The sequence below is a fragment of the Bufo gargarizans genome, chromosome 3, assembly GCF_014858855.1.
Source record: "Bufo gargarizans isolate SCDJY-AF-19 chromosome 3, ASM1485885v1, whole genome shotgun sequence".
Classification (NCBI taxonomy): Eukaryota; Metazoa; Chordata; class Amphibia; order Anura; family Bufonidae; genus Bufo; species Bufo gargarizans.
In genome coordinates this window covers 464,126,730-464,150,432 of record NC_058082.1, presented here as the reverse complement: position 1 = coordinate 464,150,432, position 23,703 = coordinate 464,126,730, and the positions used below count along the sequence as shown (strand labels likewise).

At 49.4% G+C, this 23,703-nt stretch overlaps 1 protein-coding gene across 1 annotated transcript in view; it reads left to right on the top strand.

The window, feature by feature from the left end:
- Positions 1–18,824: 18,824 nt before the first annotated feature.
- The window catches only part of PIGS (phosphatidylinositol glycan anchor biosynthesis class S), a 53,303-nt gene continuing 48,424 nt past the window's right edge, over positions 18,825–23,703 (top strand). The window contains exons 1-2 of the mRNA XM_044283638.1: positions 18,825–18,895; positions 18,975–19,114. Coding sequence (XP_044139573.1) covers positions 18,865–18,895; positions 18,975–19,114 — 171 coding nt within the window. The 5' untranslated portion in view covers positions 18,825–18,864. The remainder of the gene's footprint in view (positions 18,896–18,974; positions 19,115–23,703) is intronic.

Here is a 23,703-nt window from a genome sequence, read left to right as displayed (position 1 = left end):
TACGACCAGCAGAACGGAACCCTCGGAGGTGGCCATACGTTTGTATTATGCGGCATGTCGGCACTGAATTACGTGATGGATTCTATTAAAACGGAATACATTACATAATTCACTTAAACCCCGAACCTGCCGAAAGGCAGGTTCACTAAACTTTAGCCAAAATTATTAAGAAAGGCATCAAATGCCAAAAATATTTTTTCTTAAATTAGGACTTAATGTAATCCCCACCATTGTATTTTCATGATGGTGAGAAAAATTCTATCACTATCACACAGATTATATATCCACACAGTATGTAGCCAATTTAAAACTCGGGATGTCTTGGAAGTTATTTTTGCAGCCATTTGGTAAGTTAAGGCGAAACCCAACTATTACAATTAAACCTTACGGTACGGCCACACTCAGGTTTACTGATGCTGTTTTGGAAGCCAGAACCAGGAGTGGATCATAAAAGGATAGAAAAGACAGATACAACTTCTCTTTTTTTAACCACCTCCCGACCGCTGTACGCACCGATGCGTCCGGGAGGTGGTTGATTAGTTCCTCCTGGACGCATCGGCGCGTCCTCTCGCGAGATGCGAGATTACATCACAGCCGGCCCGCGCATGCGCATCGCGGGCCGGCATTTCACTGCAGAGTATTTCGTCAGCAGCCTGCCGGCCACGATCATTGGCTGGCAGGCTGCTGATTTTCAAAAAAACAATCAGCAGCCATTTAACCCCACATATTAGTAAATATGATGGGGTTATATGGCTGCTGTGCTCCTCTGCTCCTTCTTTTGGTCGGTTGGTTCCAGCAGAGGAGCACATCATTACTGTGAGTACCCACCACACCACACTTAGCCCCCAGATCACCCCAATTAACCCTTTGATCACCCCTTTTATCCCCCCCTGTCAATCACTAGTGAAAGGAAAAAAGTGATCAGTGCAAACTGTCACTTTTTTTTTTCACTGGTATTGACCGTTAGGTTTCAGTATAGTTTAGGCCCCTTGGTTAGGTAGTTTAGGGATCGGTTAGCGCCCAGCCCACCGCACCGCAGTCCGTTATTCGCTGATTAGCGTATCGCTAATCAGCATTTGTACTTTTATAGTATCTGGAAGTGATCAAAACTGATCACGGTCAGATCTATAATTGTACTAGTGTCACTTTAGTTCGCCCTCCACCCAAAACGCAGTGTTTGCCCGATCAGGCCTGATCGGTCGCCCACACGTGCGTACACCCACGCCCGCCCCACCGCAGTGACAAAAAAAAATTTTTTTTTTTGATCGCTGCACATTCACTTTACTTTCACATTCACTATTTTTTATCAACCGCAGCAGCCTCCGGTACTTCGCTAGCCTCCCATTTGTAAGACAGGCTTGCTTTTTTTTTCTTGGGTAGTCTCAGGGAATACCCCGAAATTTAGTTGCCCACATGTCTAACAGGGGGTATTCTTCTGAAGAGGCCTACAGGCTTCTGACCCAGTCGGATGAGGAGTGGGAACCCTCATCTGATGAATCCAGCGGGTCAGAATACGAACCTGTAGAAAGCAGTGGCTCTCTGACCCAAATTTTGGACGAGGAAGCTGAGGTCCCTGATAGCACCAGGCGTACCCGGCCCCGTGTCGCTAGACCGCAGGTTGCGCAGGATCCGCTTCAAGAGCAGCAGAGTGGGGCTGGTGCTGTCGGATTACGTGGTGAGGCATACACCAGCAGCCCAGCCCTTCCTGGACCTAGTACCAGCACTGCCGTACAACCTGGTGAAGTAGCGAGCACCAGAAGGGCAGTTGAAGCTGGTACGGTGGCACGTGCAGTAGTGACCCCGTCGCAGCCACCGCAAAGACGTGCCCGTAGAGCCCCTAGAATCCCAGAGGTGCTGGCAAACCCTGATTGGCAGTCCCCAACTTCAGCCGCACCCGTAGTTTTCCCTTTCACCGCCCAGTCTGGAGTTCGGGTTGAGACAGCTCAGATCGATTCGGCCCTGGGATTTTTTGAGCTGTTCTTGACTGCGGAGCTTTTAGACTTAGTCGTGGCAGAGACAAACAGGTATGCCACACAATTTATCACCGCTAACCCGGAAAGCTTTTATGCCCAGCCTTTCCGGTGGAAACCAGTCCAAGTTTCCGAATTTAAAACTTTTCTGGGCCTCCTCCTCAACATGGGCCTGACAAAAAAGCATGAATTGCGGTCATATTGGTCCACGAACCAGATTCATCACATGCCCATGTTCTCTGCTGCTATGTCCAGGACACGATTTGAGGTCATCCTGCGTTTCCTGCACTTTAGCGACAACACCGCCTCCCGTCCCAGGGGCCACCCTGCTTTTGACCGGCTCCACAAAATTCGGCCCCTCATAGACCATTTCAACTAGAAATTTGCAGATTTGTATACCCCTGAGCAAAACATCTGCATAGACGAGTCCCTGATACATTTTACCGGGCGCCTTGGCTTCAAACAATACATCCCAAGCAAGCGCGCCCGGTATGGGGTCAAATTGTATAAGCTCTGTGAAAGGGCCACAGGCTATACCCACAAATTTCGGGTCTATGAGGGAAAAGATCAGACCCTGGAGCCGGTCGGTTGCCCTGACTACCTGGGGAGCAGTGGGAAGACAGTTTGGGACTTGGTGTCACCCTTATTCGGCAAGGGGTACCATCTTTATGTGGACAATTTTACACAAGTGTGGCCCTCTTTAGGCATTTGTTTCTAGAACGGATTGGCGCCTGTGGTACCGCGCGAACTAGTCGCGCGGGCTTCCCCCAACGGCTCGTTACCACCCGTCTTGCAAGGGGGCAGAGGGCCGCACTGTGTAACGAAGAACTGCTCGCGGTGAAATGGAGAGACAAGCGTGACGTTTACATGCTCTCCTCCATTCACGCAGACACGACAATACAAATTGAGCGAGCAACCCGTGTCATTGAAAAGCCCCTCTCAGTCCACGACTATAACCTCCACATGGGAGGGGTCGACTTCAATGACCAGATGTTGGCTCCGTATTTAGTTTCCCGACGCACCAGACGCTGGTATAAGAAGGTGTCTGTATATTTAATTCAATTGGCTCTGTACAATAGTTTTGTTCTCTACAGTAAGGCTGGGAGAACTGGATCCTTCCTCAAATTTCAGGAAGAGATCATCGCGAACCTCCTGTATCCAGGAGGTTCCGTGGCCCCATCCACCAGTGTAGTTAGCCGTCTACACGAGCGACACTTCCCCAGTGTCGTTGCTGGTACCTCAAACCGACCGCCACCCCGAAAAAAATGTCGTGTCTGTAGCAGGAGTGGAATAAGGCGTGACACCCGCTATTTCTGTCCTGACTGTCCCGACCACCCTGCCCTATGCTTAGGGGAGTGTTTCCGAAAGTACCACACACAGGTACACCTAGCATAGGGATCACATCTCACCAGGATAGGCACACAGGGCTATTAGGGCCCATTCACTCACAGCTGCTGCAAACGTCTCCTTTCACATGGGACAAAGTGCATAACGCACTTCGCCACATCTTTGGGCGATTTGCGCTTTGCACATTGACCCATGGGGAAGGAGAGGTTTGTTCTATAAAGGTAAAAAAACAAAAAAAAAAACAAAAAAAAAAAAACAGGTAAGCAAACAGGTTAATGTTTAGTTCCAAAAGTTAAAGTTACATGTTCTGTTCCAAAGTTAATAAAATTATTGCGTTGCGGCCTGGTTTTTTCATTTTTATTTTTTTTTGTCTTTTTACCTTCCAGGTGGACCAACCGATCTACTAGCTGCAGCACCGATGTGCATTCTGACAGAAGCATTGCGCTGCTGTCAGATTACACGCAAGTCGGTGTATGCGGCGCTGCAAGACGGGATTTTCTCCTCTGCAGTGACAGATACGTTTGCCGAGGCATACGAGCTGAGGAGGAGGCGGCGTTCCTATGCTTTGGCAAGCACTTTGTGTATATATATATATATATATATATATATATATATATATATATATTAAAAAAGAATCCCGGCAATGATTTATTCATCCACATCGATTGATGCGAATGGAGAAATCTGGTTTGCCAGGGCATACGAGCTAAGTGGGTATGGATGTAGGGCGGAGCTCCTATGTCCTGGCAGACGCCTTTCCCCTCCATTTTTTTTTTTTGGCAGAGATTTTTTCATCCACATTGATCGATGCGAATGAAGAAATCTGTGCCGTTCATTTTTTTCTTTCAGCCCAGAGGCTGAACGGAAAAAAAAATCTCATTACCTGTATGCTCAATATAAGGAGAATAGCAGAAACTCCTAATGCTGGCCATACATGTAATGATTGCGGAGACCCTCAAATGCCAGGGCAGTACAAACACCCCACAACTGACCCCATTTTGGAAAGAAGACACCCCAAGGTATTTGCTGAGGGGCATATTGAGTCCATGAAAGATTGAAATTTTTGTCCTAAGTTAGCGGAAAGTGAGACTTTGTGAGAAAAAACAAAAAAAAAACAATTTCCGCTAACTTATGCGGAAAAAAAAAAATTCTATGAACTTGCCAGGCCCCTCATTGGATACCTTGGGGTGTCTTCTTTCCAAAGTGGGGTCACATGTGGGGTATTTATACTACCCTGGCTTTTTAGGGGCCCTAAAGCGTGAGAAGAAGTCTGGGATCCAAATGTCTAAAAATGCCCTCCTAAAAGGAATTTGGGCACCTTTGCGCATCTAGGCTGCAAAAAAGTGTGACACATCTGGTATCGCCGTACTCAGAAGAAGTTGGGGAATGTGTTTTGGGGTGTCATTTTACATATACCCATGCTGGGTGAGATAAATATCTTGGTCAAATGCCAACTTTGTATAAAAAAATGGGAAAAGTTGTCTTTTGCCAACATATTTCTCTCACCCAGCATGGGTATATGTAAAATGGCACCCCAAAACACATTCCCCAACTTCTCCTGAGTACGGCGATACCAGATGTGTGACACTTTTTTGATGCCAAGGTGGGCAAAGGGGCATATATTCCAAAGTGCACCTTTCGGATTTTGCAGGCCATTTTTAACACATTTTGATTGCAAAGTACTTCTCACACATATGGGCCCCTAAATTGCCAGGGCAGTATAACTACCCCACAAGTGACCCCATTTTGGAAAGAAGACACCCCAAGGTGTTCTGTGAGGGGCATGGTGAGTTCCTAGAATTTTTTATTTTTTGTCGCAAGTTAGTGGAATATGAGACTTTGTAAGAAAAAAAAAAAAAAAAAAAACATCATCATTTTCCGCAAACTTGTGACAAAAAAAAAAAAATTCTAGGAACTCGCCGTGCCCCTCACGGAATACCTTAGGGTGTCTTCTTTCCAAAATGGGGTCACTTGTGGCGTAGTTATACTGCCCTGGCAATTTAGGGGCCCAAATGTGTGAGAAGTACCTTGCAATCAAAATGTGTAAAAAATGCCCTGCAAAATCCGAAAGGTGCACTTTGGAATATGTGCCCCTTTGCCCACCTTGGCAGCAAAAAAGTGTGACACATCTGGTATCGCCGTACTCAGGAGAAGTTGGGGAATGTGTTTTGGGGTGTCATTTTACATATACCCATGCTGGGTGAGAAAAATATCTTGGTCAAATGCCAACTTTGTATAAAAAAATGGGAAAAGTTGTCGTTTGCCAAGATATTTCTCTCACCCAGCATGGGTATATGTAAAATGACACCCCAAAACACATTCCCCAACTTCTCCTGAGTACGGCGATACCAGATGTGTGACACTTTTTTGATGCCAAGGTGGGCAAAGGGGCGCATATTCCAAAGTGCACCTTTCGGATTTCACCGGTCATTTTTTACAGATTTTGATTGCAAAGTACTTCTCACACATATGGGCCCCTAAATTGCCAGGGCAGTATAACTACGCCACAAGTGACCCCATTTTGGAAAGAAGACACCCCAAGGTATTCCGTGAGGGGCATGGCGAGTTCCTAGAATTTTTTATTTTTTGTCGCAAGTTAGTGGAATATGAGACTTTGTAAGGAAAAAAGAGAAAAAAAAAAAAATCATCATTTTCCGCTAACTTGTGACAAAAAATAAAAAATTCTAGGAACTCGCAGTGCCCCTCACGGAATACCTTGGGATGTCTTCTTTCCAAAATGGGGTCACTTGTGGCGTAGTTATACTTCCCTGGCAATTTAGGGGCCCATATGTGTGAGAAGTACTTTGCAATCAAAATCTGTAAAAAATGACCGGTGAAATCCGAAAGGTGCACTTTGGAATATGCGCCCCTTTGCCCACCTTGGCATCAAAAAAGTGTCACACATGTGGTATCGCCGTACTCAGGAGAAGTTGGGGAATGTGTTTTGGGGTGTCATTTCACATATACCCATGCTGGGTGAGAAAAATATCTTGGTCAAATGCCAACTTTGTATAAAAAAATGGGAAAAGTTGTCTTTTGCCAAGATATTTCTGCACCTATCCAAAGTGCACCTTTCGGATTTCACCGGTCATTTCTTACACATTTTGATTGCAAAGTTCTTCTCACACATTTGGGCCCCTAAATTGCCAGGGCAGTATAACTACCCCACAAGTGACCCCATTTTGGAAAGAAGACACCCCAAGGTATTCTGTGAGGGGCATGGTGAGTTCCTAGAATTTTTTATTTTTTGTCGCAAGTTAGTGCAATATGAGACTTTGTAAGAAAAAAAAAAAAATCATCATCATTTTCCGCTAACTTGTGACAAAAAATAAAAAGTTCTATGAACTCACTATGCCCATCAGCGAATACCTTAGGGTGTCTACTTTCCGAAATGGGGTCATTTGTGGGGTAGTTATACTGTTTGGGCATTGTAGAACCTCAGGAAACATGACAGGTGCTCAGAAAATCAGAGCCGTTTCAAAAAGCGGAAATTCACATTTTTGTACCATAGTTTGTAAATGCTATAACTTTTACCCAAACCATTTTTTTTTTTTTGCCCAAACATTTTTTTTTATCAAAGACATGTAGATCTATAAATTTAGCGAAAAATTTATATATGGATGTCGTTTTTTTTGCAAAATTTCACAGCTGAAAGTGAAAAATGTCATTTTTTTGCAAAAAAATCGTTACATTTTAATTAATAACAAAAAAAGTAAAAATGTCAGCAGCAATAAAATACCACCAAATGAAAGCTCCATTAGTGAGAAGAAAAGGAGGTAAAATTCATTTGGGTGGTAAGTTGCTTGACCGAGCGATAAACGGTGAAAGGAGTGTAGTGCCGAAGTGTAAAAAGTGGCCTGGTCATGAAGGGGGTTTCACCTAGCGGGGCTGAAGTGGTTAATTCACTCCTGATTTGGGCTTCCAAAACTGCATCAGGAAAATCTGACCCTTTGGCTGTACCCTTAGAATTGAAAAGGTTTTCTAGTACTTACAAATTGATGGTCTATCCTCGGAAGAGGTCATCAGTATCAGATTTGTATTGTATCCCCACTGTTTCAGGCAGCCACTAGCTGAGCTACCTTCTGTCTCAATATAGTTTCCATCACTAGTGTCGGACCCCCACAGATCTGATATTGATGACCTATCCTGAGGTTAGGCCTTTAAAGGAGTTATCCCAAGAAAAGTACTGTATTTATAATTTATCTACAATATTGAATTGCTGGGGTCCAACCACTGGTACTATCAGTGATGTAGAGAACAGAAGGTCCCTGAATCCCCTCCCTGAATGGAGTGGTAGTGCCTGTGTTGGTCCTCCACTCCTTTCACTTTTATGGCACTGACAAATTGAATGCTGCCTACTGTACACCAATTCTATGGGGCCTGCGTTGCATGAAAAATGCACAAAATAGAGCTTGCTGCGATTTTCACGCAATGCACAAGTGATGCGTGAAAATCACCGCTCATGTGCACAGCCCCATAGAAATGAATGGGTCCGGATTCTGTGCGGGTGCAATGCGTTCACCTCACGTGACACTCGCCCGTGTGAAAGAGGGCTTAAGGTCCTTTAACTTTTCCTGGTAAGTTTTATCCTGCAATCCATGTACCAGTTTAGTAGCTATTCTGTGAACTCTCTGCAAGTATCAATATCCTTCTGGAGATATGGTCTCCAGTACTGAGCACAATACTCCAAATGAGGTCTCACTAGTGCTCTGTAGAGCAGCATGAGCACCTCCCTCTCTCTACTGGTAATGCCTCTCCCTATACACCCAAGCATTCTGCTAGCATTTCCTGCTGCTCTATGACATTGTCTGCCTACCTTTAAGTCTTCTGAAATAATGACCCCTAAATCCCTGTCCTCAGATACTGAGGTTAGGACTGTATCACTGATTTTATATTCTGCTCTTGGGTTTTTACGTCCCAGGTGCATTATCTTGTGATGTCTTCTATGATTGTAGATGTTCTCTTTCCTCATGACCTTCATTTAGCCCTGGCTGCCGTGACAATATGCCACGTCTCATCCCTGTAGAGTTTGCCACACAGAGATTACTCACTTTTCCATCATCCTCCCCATGTTCTCAACACAAAGTCCCAATTCTGGTGCCCCAAATGTGTCATCACCCAATACTGTCTTACTAGGAAGCTGTTTTACCTTTAGAAGCGGCGGTGGATCCACCAGCACCTCTACATAACTGTGGCGGATCCCCTGCCAGATATAGGGGATATTAAGACCGGCGTCTAAAACGTCAGTCTTACAGGGGTATTCCCATCTTAGACAATGGGGGCATATCACTTGGATATGCCCCCATTGTCTGATAGGTGCGGGTCCACCGCTGGGACCCGCACCTAGAACGAGAACGAATCGGGGAGCGCTGTGGCTGGAGGACCCCGGATTTCCCGGGGTCCATCCACCACCAAGCGCTGCTCCTATAGGAGTGAAAAAGAGCACATCGGGCCTGAGCAGCCCATGCTTCCATTCATTTCTATGGGGCAGACTGCAATATCCGAGCCAGCACTCGGCTATTTTTGGCGGCCCTATAGAAATGAATGGAGGGCGGCTGTGCGTGCGCAGTGCGCCCTCCGTTCATTTCCCCACTCTGTTTTCATTGTAGGTGGGGGCCCCAGCAGTGAGACCCACACCTATCAGACAATGGGGGCATATGCTAGCATTGAGGAATATGGATTAATATTTACTGTCAGCCATGTCCCCACACCAGCCATCAGCTGAAAGGTAGCAGAGGTAGTGAGCTCCACAGGGGGCCCTGCTTCAAAGCCAGCAGATGGCAGAGGACCTCTAGCAGTCCACCAGTGTTTACAACTTTTCACACTTCCATTCAGCCAGCGAGGAACCCAGCTAATTCAACAGGAAAAGCGTCCCTGTAGGGGGTTTAAGCCATTCCCCAGTTCAATCTAGCAGACAGCATGGAACCGGCGATTTATAGTCTCCACAGGGACTAAATAGCGTTACCATGCTTGGACTCTACTTGTAGCCGGAACCCAGGCATGTCTGTTGGTCACAGAACCATCTCCTTGTGACCTTCTGGTCTTGAGCTCTGAACCCTAAAGGGTTTTGTGGGTCATTGAGCTGCCAGGATCAGCAGGGAGCCCCTGCCCAGAGGCGGGAAGAGGAGGGGCCGGATACAGTTTAAAAGGATTGTGCTAGCAAGCGTGCGTGTCTCTTCTCTGAAAGGGGGTCACATCGTGCCATGTGTTTAGAGGGACCTGCAACCGGCTGACATCACTGGGTTGTGATGAGTTCCTAGGTGTATTCACATCAGTGGCAAAGGACTGCTAAACTGACTTATTGTTCTGCTTAACCCTGTTTGTACCATACCACCTGTATTTGTAACCTCAGACCACTGTATATATTCCTTGTGTGTATAGTGTCATTTCTAGTGAGCCCTTAAGGCGATTAAATATATAATTTAATCTCGTGCTGTCTTGTATCTCGATCAGGAATCCCCACGTCCGTGTTTCGGCCTAGTAATACGCTACCACAGGTTGGTTTCTCACCCTATATAATCCCATTAGCAGACCGGGCTTATATCAAACAAGAAACTGGTGGCAGTCTTCCCGGGCCAAGAACGCGCTGTTTCACTGGGGCAGTGAAAAAGCTCTCTCAGCTTGTTGCCTCTCTGTGCCCGTATGGACCGGAGGAATCTGTGAAAACTGTACCAAGACTGACGTTACCCGTTCCTCCAGGAGGGCGTAACGTCACACCTTGGTAACCAGTGAACATATCGTATCTCGTGAGCTCGATGCGTATTTGACGTCTGACGTCAAGCGGGCACGAGGGGTGGTATTAGTCACACTGACCATATGCCCCTATTGCCCGAGATGGTAAAATCCCTTTAATAAATGACCCCCCCCCCCAAAGACCCTAATAATGCCTGGCCCCATGACCAGATCATCCCTGCCTTCTGGATCTGTTGGAAGTTGTGTTTTTCCCCAAAGAGAGCATTCCACAAGTAACCTTCTCATGGGTGAGGTCACACATAGCAGCCATAGCACAAAATGTTGCTAGGTTAAAGGGGTTCTTGGTCTTTGCCAGTTTGGATATATCCCCTGTTAGGTCATATGAGAGTACAAGAAGTGACTCCCCGCTATTAGCCAGAGGGTAAAGCAGCTGTCTCTGAATGATCCAGCTTCAGCCCGTTAAATGGGGCCAAAACATTGCAATCCAGAACTCTGTCTTCAGAAGGTTACACAGTAAGGCTTTGTAACTTTTTGGGTTTATTTGTGCAAAAATATTGCAACATTTTGCATTTTTTACATCACTAGTTTTGAAAAGTGGGTGGGAGAGTGGGCCAGGTTAGGCTAGTTTCACACTAGCGGCAAGGAACTCTGGATTACTGCTCCAGCCCCATTGACTATAATGGGGGCGGGGTGGCGTTTCAGCGGCAGCGCATGCCGATAGGCAACCGGAATAAAAGTACGACATGTCGTACTTTTATTCCGCCCGCCTCTCGGCATGCGCACGGATCCGAAAGGCTGTTCACCCGCCGGAACAGCCTGCCGGAGTTCCTTGCCGCTAGTGTGAAACTAGCCTTAGACTGCTGAGCTGATTTAAAGGGAGTCTGTCACCACATTTTAGCATGTTAGACCGTTAAAATAGGGTTATGTGATCCAGCCAGAACATAAAAACGGTACCTTTGTGGTAGAAAACTGACTTTTCAATTTGCAGAAAACGAACTTATAAGATTATCTTCTGAGCCCTCTCAAGTGCCCAGGGCGGTCTCTCAATCCTCGGAGCCCCAGGCAGGCACCTCCTAAACGGCTGCTAACTCCGCCCTCCGTGCTCCTCTGCCCGCCCGTTTACTCCCCTCCCCTGTCCCTTTCCACTGCCGCTGTGCGGTCCAAATCGTAGCGGGCGCATGCGCAATAGGTATTGCGATGCCCTGCCAGGAGCGGGCATCGCATTGCGCATGCGCCCGCTACGATTTGTACCGCACAGCCGCAGTGGAAAGGGACAGGGGAGGGGAGTAAACGGGCGGGCAGAGGAGCACGGAGGGCGGAGTTAGCATCCGTTTAGGAGGTGCCTGCCTGGGGCTCCGAGGATTGAGAGACCGCCCTGGGCACTTGAGAGGGCTCAGAAGATAATCTTATAAGTTCGTTTTCTGCAAATTGAAAAGTCCGTTTTCTACCACAAAGGTACCGTTTTTATGTTCTGGCTGGATCACATAACCCTATTTTAACGGTCTAACATGCTAAAATGTGGTGACAGACTCCCTTTAAGCCAGATTTATCAACTTTAAAACTTCTTATCCAAATCTTATTCCAGTGAAGGGGTGGTGTAGAAAGTGGAGTTACATCCCAAGACAGAAGTGTTAGCCTTAGGCTACATGCACACGACCGTTGTGTGCTTTGCGGTCTGCAAATCGGGGATCCACAAAACATGGATGGCGTCAGTGCATGTTCTACAATTTGCGGAACGGCACGGACAGCCTTTAATATAACTGCCTATTCTTGTCCGCAAAGCACAGACAGGAATAGGACATGTTATATTTTTTTGGAGAGGCCACGGAACGGAGCAACACGGAGTGCTGTCCGCATCTTTTGCGGCCCATTGAAGCGAATGGGTCCGCATCCGAGCCGCCAAAACTGCGGCTCGGATGCGGACCAAAACAAAGGCCGTCTGCATGAGGCCTTAGGGCTCTTTCACACTTGCGTTGTTCTTTTCCGGCATAGAGTTCCGTCGTCGGGGCTCTATGCCGAAAGAATCCTGATCAGTTTTATCCTAATGCATTCTGAATGGAGAGAAATCCATTCAGGGTGCATCAGGATGTCTTCAGTTCCGGACAGGAATGTTTTTTGGCCGGAGAAAATACTGCAGCATGCTGCGCTTTTTGCTCCGGCCAAAAATCCTGAACACTTGCCGCAAGGCCGGATCCGGAATGAATGCCTATTGAAAGGCATTAATCCAGATCCGGCCTTAAGCTAAACGTCGTTTCGGCGCATTACCGGATCCGATGTTTAGCTTTTTCTGAATGGTTACCATGGCTGCCAGGACGCTAAAGTCCTGTTTGCCATGGTAAAGTGTAGTGGGGAGCTGGGCAGCAGTATACTTGCCGTCCGTGCGGCTCCCGAGGCGCTTCAGAGTGACGTCAGGGCGCCCCACGCGCATGGATGACGTGATCGCATGGATCACGTCATCCATGCGCATGGGGCGCTCTGACGTCATTCTGGAGCACCCCGGGAGCTGCACGGACGGTAAGTATACAACTCCCCCGCTCCCCACTACTACTATGGCAACCAGGACTTTAATAGCGTCCTGGCTGCCATAGTAACAATGAACGCATTTTGAGGACGGATCCGTCTTCAAATGCTTTCAGTTCACTTGCGTTTTTCTGGATCCGGCGTGTAATCCCGGCAAATGGAGTACACAACGGATCCGGAAAACGCAAGTGTGAAAGAGCCCTTAGTCTACTTTCACACTTGCGGTTCCCCTGCCGAAATAGCCTGCCAGACCCATGCTACAGCTAGTCCACCGTGCCCCTGGAAGTTTGGCCACAGCACGGCAAACAAGCCGAGAGACGGCCGGACAAAAACTACAGCATGCTGCGTTTTTTGTCCGAAAAGGCTACCGCAAGTGTGAAAGTAGCCTTAAATGGGTTTATTATTTCATGTGCTAGGCACAGTATAGTGGATAACTAATAAGGACCCTGTACACGCTAGTGTATTGTTGGCCGAACCCGCCGAGAACAGATGATATCAGGGGAGAGAAGGATCTAGAGAAGTGATCTTTTTGTTCTTGTGGGATAGAGCCACTGCCAGACAAGCTCATCTTCCCTCTCCACGTTGAATACACACACGTTTGGTCGAATCAAATGTGTATGTTTATGGGGGAGCTGGGAGAGATAGCTGTCGGCCGAAAGCTACTGAATGTGTATAGCAGCCTTTACATTGGTAAGGTTTCAACCATTGGGACGCCCACTGAGCACAAGAACAGGGGTATCATTACCCAAGGGGCCCCTGAAACGAATGGAGCATTAGGTCGGGCACGCTTTGGTGTTGACTATGGGGGTACTCCATAGCTGCCAACTGTCCCAAATTTGTGGGGACTGTCCCTGATGTTTAGAGACAGTCCTGACAAATTTGCGCTGTCCCGGTTGAAAGTAGGTGGGGCTACTGCAAACCCCATACACAAATGGATGTTTCCAGCGGGTTCTGGGAAGTTCAGGGGCCAGGGCTTATATCTGCGGTATGCCAGACCTTGCAGGGGAATTATGTGTGAGGTCACGGTGTGAGCAATAGGTGGGCCGAGGTAAATACAGTTCTGGTCACTCACGGTTATGTCGTCCCTGGGCAGGCCTGCATAAGTGATGAGGAGAACGGCACAAGGATTCTCTGGGGCATGCTTTGGTGTCAGGGACACTGGCCAGATGTTGGTTTGAGGTGCCCTTGGTGGTCTGTATTAATGTGCCAGTGGCAAGGTCCCTTGTAATCGTGATGCCAGTACCTTTTGTATGGAGCTACAACCATTTACTATAGTGTTAATAGAGGAACTGAATCTGAGGCAAACAGGGTGAAACTCCAAATGGCACTTTACTGATGATGACTCTTGATAACAATACATCCATAGGCATTAAACAGTCTCTTGATACAATCCGGCATTAAGCACAATCTCCCATGCATCTGGGGATAGGGAAATGCAAATCCTCAATGAAGTACAGGCTCTTGTAATACATAAGAAAGCTACTGCTCAGACTAGGCTGGTAATAATGAAAGTCTGACCCTGGGTTCACACCTGAGCGTTCTGAATGGAGCGCTCTGTATGCGCGATTGTACCGGCGTTTGCAATCGCGCATACAGAGACAAGCGAACGCCCATTGTCGTTTTACAGCACGATCGTACGCGCTGTAAAACGCCCAGATGAGAACCAGTCCCATAGGGAATCATTGGTTTCTCCTTGTTGAGCGTTTTACAGCGCGTAGGAACGCGCTGTAAAACGCTCAGGTGTGAACCCAGCCTTACACTGGTCACAACTCCGGCCTGATTCTAATCCTTGAATAAAAAGGTGCTTTTCTGAATCCTGAAACTTCTATTCCAATGCATTTCTGACAGTTGGCCTGACTGTTCTCAGGATTTAAACTGTAGCTGTAGATGCTTCAAGCTGTCTCCTACACCTACTACAAAGGTGCTTAATAAGTCCTCAGGTAATGACTATCTTGCTAATCCTTTGTCTTGCATAAACGTGATAATTCCTTATATACTCGGCTGCATACAGTTTAGACATTGGTCACCCTGGAAGAGCGATCTATTGGAGTGGATTGCTCACCTCTAGGAAGAATACTTGCAGGCCTTAACCCTGGGTTATGGAACCGACAGGGACAGAGCAGAGAGGCTAGGAAGGGGCCTCCCTCCAGATATTTAGCTACATGGCTGTTGCTTTCTTGAAGGCTCATGAGCAGTGGCATAACTACCGGGGAAGCAGGCTGACAAGGGGCCCAGCGCCCGACAGCGTGTCAGTCAAGTTTAATCTTTTTTGTTTATATGCAAATTACCTTCCTAACGTGCCCAAGAGCAGTGGCGTACCGCCCATAGAGGCAGACCACGCCACTGCTATGGGGCCCGCGGCACTGGGGGGCCCGTAGCGCAGATAAGGCCCCGCCCACTCATGACCTGCAGCCGGCTATGCGGCTGCTTTTCTCCCCAGGGCCCCCCCCATGTTTAGCTGAATCGCCTCCCAGAGGCGCGGCTAAGGCCCTAGACACCCGCCCCCCTCCTCAGCGCCGCGCTCTGACTGCAAATACCCGATCTTCCTCTCGTCGGCGTCCCAAATCCCGCGCAGGCGCAGTGCCGGCGATTGCCTGCGCCTGCGCTCTGATAATACGGCTGAGGGCAACAGCTTCAACATCGTCACTGGGCATGCGCCGAGCCCAGTGACGATGTTGAAGCTGTTGCCCTCAGCCGTATTATCAGAGCGCAGGCGCAGGCAATCGCCGGCACTGCACCTGCGCGGGATTTGGGACGCCGACGAGAGGAGGATCGGGTGTTTGCAGAGCGCAGCGCTGAGGAGGGGGGCGGGTGTTGAGGACTTAGCCACGCCTCTGGGAGGCGATTCAGCTAAACATGGAGATGTTAGAGTTTTCATATTTAGGCGGGCACGGCACTTCAGAGGGGCACCGTTCCTGCATTTGCATATCCTAAGAATCGATTTTTAGAAGAAAGGACAAGACTGACATGGAAAAGAAGAACACAGATGGAAAAAAGGTACTTTATTAAACATGGATCCATGAGTACCTTTTTTCCATCTGTCTTGTTCTTTTGATTGTGAGTCTTGTCATTTCTTCAAAAAATCGATTGTTATGATATGTAAATGACGCTGTAAGGAGCCCAGAGGGGCGTTATTCTTTCTCCACGGTGCCCAGGAACGCCCCTCTGAAGTGCCGTGCCCGGCTAAATTTGAAAACTAATAACGCCTCCAAGTTCATCTAAATCGCCTCCCAAATCCGATCCTCCTCTCGCTGGCATCCCAAATCCCGCGCAGGCGCAGTGCCGGCGATTGCCTGCGCTATGATAAGATGACTGACGGCACTGCGCCTGCGTGGGATTTGGGATGCCGGCGAGAGGAGGATCGGATTTGGGAGGCGATTTAGATGAACTTGGAGGCGTTATTAGTTTTCAAATTTAGCCGGGCACGGCACTTCAGAGGGGCGTTCCTGGGCACCGTGGAGAAAGAATAACGCCCCTCTGGGCTCCTTACAGCTTCATTTACATATCATAAGAATCGATTTTTTGAAGAAATGACAAGACTCACAATCAAAAGAACAAGACAGATGGAAAACAGGTTCTCTGTTAAACATGGATTCACGAAAAAAAAATTGGGGGTAAATTGCTAGTGACAGATTCCCTTTAAGGCAACTTTCACACTTGCGTTCAGAACGGATCCGTTTGCATTAACATGAACAAAAAAAACTAACATTTTTTTTTTTTGTTCATGATAGTGCAAACGGATCCGTTTTGACTTTACATTGAAAGTCAATGGGGGACGGATCCGTTTGAAAATTGAGCCTTACTGTGTCAACTTCAAACTGATCCGCCCCCATTGACGTCCATTGTAACTCTGGACGGATCCGTTTGCCTCCGCACGGCCAGGCGGACACCCGAACGCTGCAAGCAGCGTTCAAGTGTCCGCCTGCTGAGCGGAGGACAGACGGAGCCATACTGATGCATTCTGAGCGGATCCGCATCCACTCAGAATGCATTAGGGCTGGACGGATCCGTTCGGTGCCGCTTGTGAGAGCCTTCAAACGGAACTCACAAGCGGAGACCCGAACGCAAGTGTGAAGGTAGCCTAACATGGCACCCCAAATAAGGAGACCTGCAGGCTGCAGCAGATATCCCATGTGACAGGTCACCCCCAGGAAACCCCTAACAGTTTCTGTAGGTCATGTATAAATGTATTTAATGGGGGTGTGGCATGGGAGGAGCAAAGTCAGGAAGTGGGAGGGGCCATGGTGGGTAGTGGGCGGGGTTAAGGGGCCCAATTCAGATTTTTGCTATGGGGCCCAGTGATTCCTATGTACGCCTCTGCCCAAGAGGTTGTCCCACCGGCCGTTTGTGTCCAGCCGCGCCCATTATCGCCAAGCCCACCACCGCCCTGCTGTTAATTATTCACTGCTGTCCTCGTCTTTTTTTTTTTTTCTAAGTGCGCCCTAGTCTCGCGCATGCGCTGATGTTACTCACGTCCGGGCCAATGCGGTGTCCTGGCAGCAGCCTCAAGTAGTGTAATCACGCATGCGCCAGCTTTCTCCGCTTTCTGGCGCATGCGCGATTACATTACTTGAGGCTGCTGCCAGGACACCGCGCAGGCCCGCACGTAACATCGGCGCATGCGCAAGACTACGGCACACTTAGAAAGAAAAAAAAGACGAGGACAACAGTGAATAATTAATAGCGGGATGGCACTGGGCTTGACGATAATGGACGCAGCTGGGCACAAACGGCCGGAGGGACAGCCCTTTGGGCACGTTCGAAAGGTAATTTGCATATAAATAAAAAAGATTTTTATCAAAAATAAAAAGGACAGGTGGGGGTAAAAATTGTATATAAAAAATTGGGCGGGGGGCCCCATACAAAAATTTGCTGTGGGGCCCAGGCACTTCTAGTTACGCCCCTGCTCATGAGAGAACTGCATTCAACTGAACTCTCACTTGGATTCACCTAAACCAGGAACTGAACTGCTCTGCACAGCACACAACTGCACAGCCTAAGGGTACTTTCACACTTGCGGCAGGACGGATCCGACAGGCTGTTCATCATGTTTGATCCGTCCTGCGGCTATTTCGCTGTGCCGCCGCTCCATCCCCATTGACTATAATGGGGATGGGGGAGGAGCTCTGGCGCAGCACGGCGAAAGCCACCGGACTAAAAAGTCCTGCATGTCCGACTTTTTAGTCCGGCGGCTTTCGCCGTGCTGCGCCGGAGCTCCGCCCCTGTCCCCATTATAGTCAATGGGGACGGAGCGGCGGTACGGCGGCACTGCGAAATAGCCGTAGGACGTATCCGACATGGTGAACAGCCTGTCGGATCTGTCCTGCCGCAAGTGTGAAAGTACCCTAACTTAGGTCTGAGCTAAGCTATTTATACACACTGACACTGCTCCATCCTGTGGAGAATCGAGTGTAGTGCACCCCGACTAGGCCTGTGTAAAGGATACTTGCATGTAAAATCACATTGTGACATGGAGAATATGACAGGAGATAAAATACAGGCATATCACATGACATTAGTACATGGTAAAAACACGTTTGCAGGGCCCACGGTTACTTGAGTGGGACACTGCATATGCCCCAATTTTATCAACTGAAATGTTGGTAAGTATGGGCCTCTAAATCTGCACCTGCATAGGGTTGTGCGGGCTGTACCCCCCATATTTTTTTTCTTTGAAGTATGGGCCTCTGATGGTGCAGTTTGTGGAAGCAGATGCCAACATGACTTCCAACTGTGCGGTTTTCATTAGCTGTCACTGATTTCCGTGCGCCAAATCCGCAGTGCTGCACAGTACCAGCAATGTAGAGGAGTTTTTAGCAATTCTCATCCACATCTGGCAGGAAAAAGCTGCACCAGAGACCGACCCGAGTTGCAGATTCTAAATCTGCAGCATATCAATTTGTACCACAGATATTCTTTGCATTTTTCACTTTATCCAATGCAAAGAGTGAAATCTGTGTCCAGTCAGCCTTACCCAATTAAAACATATGTTTGACCCCACACAACATGCCTGTTTATCGGGTATCTAATGTTCAGCAGCTTATACACCCTAATATCCTGTGTATGAGGAAGAATGCACATAGGTATGTTGTCTCAGATATGTATTTTGACCCTTGCGACTGGCCGTCCGTTCATTATTCCTTCCTCAAGTTTCTTGTCCGATAGAGAATGGCGTGATCTTTGCCGTTGTGTCGCCATCATGGAGCCATTTCGCTTTACTAACCTGAAAGGATTGGGCTACACAAAAATGGCCGCCGTCTCGAATCGAATCTGCTCATACTAATGGTGAATTGCGATTGGCTGTTGCCTGACAGTCTGACAAGCAGACGGAAACATGGCGGCTCCCAGGACGGCGGCTGAGCTGGGTGAGTGATTGCTTATGAGATGGTGAAACGCTAACTGAATGGAGTGAAATATCTGAACGATGTCCTCTCTGACCCGCAGAGGCCTCCCGCGGGAAGCGTGCGGCGCTGTCCATTGCTGTGATCGCTGCCGTGGTCGGATTGCCGCTGTGGTGGAAAACAACCGAGACCTACCGAGCCTCCCTGCCCTATTCCGACATCAGCCAGCTGGGCCTTCTGAGGGTGAGCAGCTGCATGGCAGATCGTGCCCGTCATCAGCTTCTGTCTGTGTTCATGTGGCATCTACATACATGCAACACACGCTGGGATATGTGGGCCAAAATGTGCGCCCCCCTTAAAGGGGTATTCCCATCTCCGACAATGTCTGGTAGGTGCAGGTCCCACCTCAGGGACCCTCACCGATCTCTAAAATGAAGCCTGAGGCCAGCAGTGCGGGGTGCGGCCATCACCACGCCTTCTTATTGACCCGCCTAAAATTACCGCTTCCATTCATGTCCGGTGGAAACAGCCAAGCCAGCGCTCAGCTATTTTTGGCGGCCCCATAGAAATCAATGGAAGGCAGCATGAGCGGTGCGCACTCCGGGACTTTGCGGGCTACGTTTACGAGATAGCTCCGGGTCCCACCTCTGGAATCCCTACCTATCAGATAATTGGGGCATGTCCTGGCGATATTCCCCCTTTGTCTTATAGGACACAACCGCTTTAATGGGGGACTTGAATGGAGCTTAGCCCCGCCCAGGCCAGTTGATACTAGTCGCTCCCGGAGCGCTGCTGCCTTCTCAAACAGCAGATCGGAGGGGGTCCCGGGTGTCGGACACCCACTGATCAGATGCTGATGATCTATCCAGAGGATAGATCATCAGTTTAAACAAACTGCAGAACCCCTTTTACAAAACTTGTGTAAGACAACTGGCTTAGTTGCCCATAGCAACCAATCAGATACCAACTTTGATTTTCCAAATGAAAGGTGGAATCTGGTTGCTATGGGCAGCTAGATCAGTTGTCCTTTACGCCAGGTTTTATAAATCACCTCCAATGGGTTCAGCCATTAGAGAGGTGTCCACGGCTAAAAATCTGAGTTTACTTATGGCCTCCCAGACAGCACTGGGCAGTACAAGTCGCAATCACTTCATATCATGGGTTTCCAGCGTCCCTAGCAGAGGCGGAGTGGGACCTTACAGTAGTCCCATGTTGTAGGCGAGTCCAAATTGACAGAAGGCAACACAAGTAGGCGGGGACAACACAAGTAGGCGGAGTCAGCAATACCGTAGTGCAGCACAAAATGCCGCCCAAGCGTTACGCCACCCTTGCCAATGGGAGTGACAGAGGCGGAGCAAGCATTCCCGGCAGATTCATTAACATTTGCAATAGTTTCCTGAGATAAATGAGGATACAACTGTACTTCACCTAAGGGGCGGAGGAGGCTCCTCCAGCAGCGCAGGGGATATCAATGCCCGGTGTAAAATGGCCCCTTTAATAAATGAGCCCACCACTCCACAGCTTCTGTTCCTTGGCTTCATTGACCAGTGTCTTCCTTTAGGCAAACAGGGAGCAGCTGCACAGTGGACTCCTCTCCATGTGCCCGTCTCCATTGTAAAACTATGGAAGTGATTTATCGAACTGGCTTAGTTGCCCATAGCGACCAATCAGAGTCCAGCTTTCATTTTTCACTGCTCCTTTGTAAAATGAAAGGTGGAAGCTGATTGGTTGCTGTGGAGAACTAAGCCAGTTCTACTTGACACCAGTGTGATAAAGGACCCCTTGTGTTTTCTGCAAGCCTGATGACAGGTTCCCTTTCATTAGCATGGATCCCCTGCATAAGACCGCTCGCCCTCTGTATGTCTGCGACAGCAACTGTACCGCCCAGTGTGCTACCTGCATCTCTGCACACACGATGTAAGATTTGTCAGTGACATAAATGTATAGAATTCTTCTGTATATTGATCCAGTCTGATCCCCACTTGGAATGCAGCAATGCACCAACATCCAGGAATGGCAGCAGCCCCAGAGGTCACACCCCCACTGATCATGATTTGATGGTATATCCTAGCAATATGATCACTTTTTAAGAAAGGGATTGTTTGCTCTTCAAGGCTTTATTTTTTTCACCCCCCTTCATCCGCTGTACCTGTGGAGGGAAGCATACTTACCTGCTTCCTGCCGCTCTGTTGCATCTCCTCCAGTCCTTTCTTGTAGACTGCTGGGATGGCCGAGGGCATGTGTGTTCTGCTGCTGGGATGGCCGAGGGCATGTGTGTTCTGCTGCTGGGATGGCCGAGGGCATGTGTGTTCTGCTGCTGGGATGGCCGAGGGCATGTGTGTTCTGCTGCTGGGATGGCCGAGGGCATGTGTCTTCTGCTGCTGGGATGGCCGACCCGAGGGCATGTGTCTTCTGCTGCTGGGATGGCCGACCCGAGGGCATGTGTGTTCTGCTGCTGGGATGGCCGAGGGCATGCGTGTTCTGCTGCTGGGATGGCCGAGGGCATGCGTGTTCTGCTGCTGGGATGGCCGACCCGAGGGCATGCGTGTTCTGCTGCTGGGATGGCCGAGGGCATGCGTGTTCTGCTGCTGGGATGGCCGAGGGCATGCGTGTTCTGCTGCTGGGATGGCCGAGGGCATGCGTGTTCTGCTGCTGGGATGGCCGAGGGCATGCGTGTTCTGCTGCTGGGATGGCCGAGGGCATGCGTGTTCTGCTGCTGGGATGGCCGAGGGCATGTGTGTTCTGCTGCTGGGATGGCCGAGGGCATGCGTGTTCTGCTGCTGGGATGGCCGACCCGAGAGCATGCGTGTTCTGCTGCTGGGATGGCCGACCCGAGGGCATGCGTGTTCTGCTGCTGGGATGGCCGAGGGCATGCGTGTTCTGCTGCTGGGATGGCCGAGGGCATGCGTGTTCTGCTGCTGGGATGGCCGAGGGCATGCGTGTTCTGCTGCTGGGATGGCCGAGGGCATGCGTGTTCTGCTGCTGGGATGGCCGAGGGCATGTGTGTTCTGCTGCTGGGATGGCCGAGGGCATGTGTGTTCTGCTGCTGGGATGGCCGAGGGCATGTGTGTTCTGCTGCTGGGATGGCCGAGGGCATGTGTGTTCTGCTGCTGGGATGGCCGAGGGCATGCGTGTTTTCTGCTGCTGGGATGGCCGAGGGCATGCGTGTTTTCTGCTGCTGGGATGGCCGAGGGCATGCGTGTTTTCTGCTGCTGGGATGGCCGAGGGCATGCGTGTTTTCTGCTGCTGGGATGGCCGAGGGCATGCGTGTTTTCTGCTGCTGGGATGGCCGAGGGCATGCGTGTTTTCTGCTGCTGGGATGGCCGAGGGCATGCGTGTTTTCTGCTGCTGGGATGGCCGAGGGCATGCGTGTTCTGCTGCTGGGATGGCCGAGGGCATGCGTGTTCTGCTGCTGGGATGGCCGACCCGAGGGCATGCGTGTTCTGCTGCTGGGATGGCCGACCCGAGGGCATGCGTGTTCTGCTGCTGGGATGGCCGACCCGAGGGCATGCGTGTTCTGCTCCTGGGATGGCCGACCCGAGGGCATGCGTGTTCTGCTGCTGGGATGGCCGACCCGAGGGCATGCGTGTTCTGCTGCTGGGATGGCCGACCCGAGGGCATGCGTGTTCTGCTGCAGTGCTGGGATGGCCGACCCGAGGGCATGCGTGTTCTGCTGCAGTGCTGGGATGGCCGACCCGAGGGCATGCGTGTTCTGCTGCAGTGGTGATGTGTCCTCCAAGCGGGGTGACATGCTTGGAGAAATGTCTCCTCTGCAGCGGCACACATGACTCCTGTCCATTCCAGCAGTTTACAAGCAGGGACCGGAGAAGCCAGAACCAACTATGCTTCCTTCCACAGATCTAGCATATAGGGGGTAAATAAAAAAGCTGGAGAACCCCTTTAAGCACCATGGATCCTGCAATACAGCATGGAGAAAACTGAAGGTGATGCTGCCCCTTGGTTTAGGTGATCGGCAGTAGTCTGTCCTCCACTTCCCTGCATGTCCCTCAAAACTGACATCCTTGAAGGCCACATAAGAGGGTATCCACATAATAACTGAGACCATCTTCCTAGGATATCCCTTCATTCAGAGGTTGCAATAACTCCTGTACAAGCGTCATAGATGCTTGTTCAGGCCATTTTACTCCCTGGAAAAAGTCTAAGGGGCGCGCTGTGAACGGCACAGGCAGCGTAGCGATGCTGCCTGTGCCTGCAGTAACCAATAGCAAAGCTCCATACAGTAAGGAGCTTTGCTATTGGTTAGTTTGGGCGGGCGCCAGAGCGATACAGCGCCGAGCAGCAGGGGAAGCCGGGAAGGAGGAGGGGCCGACTCCCAGGGTTGGCTAAAGCAAGGAGTGCCGGGCGCGCTGTGCAAGGACCCTGAGAAGCATGGCGGCGGAGGAACTGAAGCCTACAGCTCAGACATCAAGATGAAGCTGCAGAAGGTGACAGCGCAAGGTGTAATGTATGTAGTGCAGTGTGTGATCATTACATACATTACACACATCTATACATCACATACTGCACTACATACATCACACATATGTATGTGACGCAGCATGTGATGTATGTAGTGAATACAGGCAGGCTATTACAGCCAAGTGGTAAAGTACAGGGAAGATCCGCCATATTGGACTGGACTTTATCACTTAGCTATAATTGCCTGATGTTAGACCAGTAATGGTTCCCCCGCATAACTATCCACCTCTTAGGCCCCGTTCACACCAGCGCTATTTATTTCTGTTGTTCTGCTCATCTAATGGAGCAGAACAATAAAAAAAAAAATGGAAGTGGGTTTTTGCCATACATTCAACACACAACAGACGCCATAC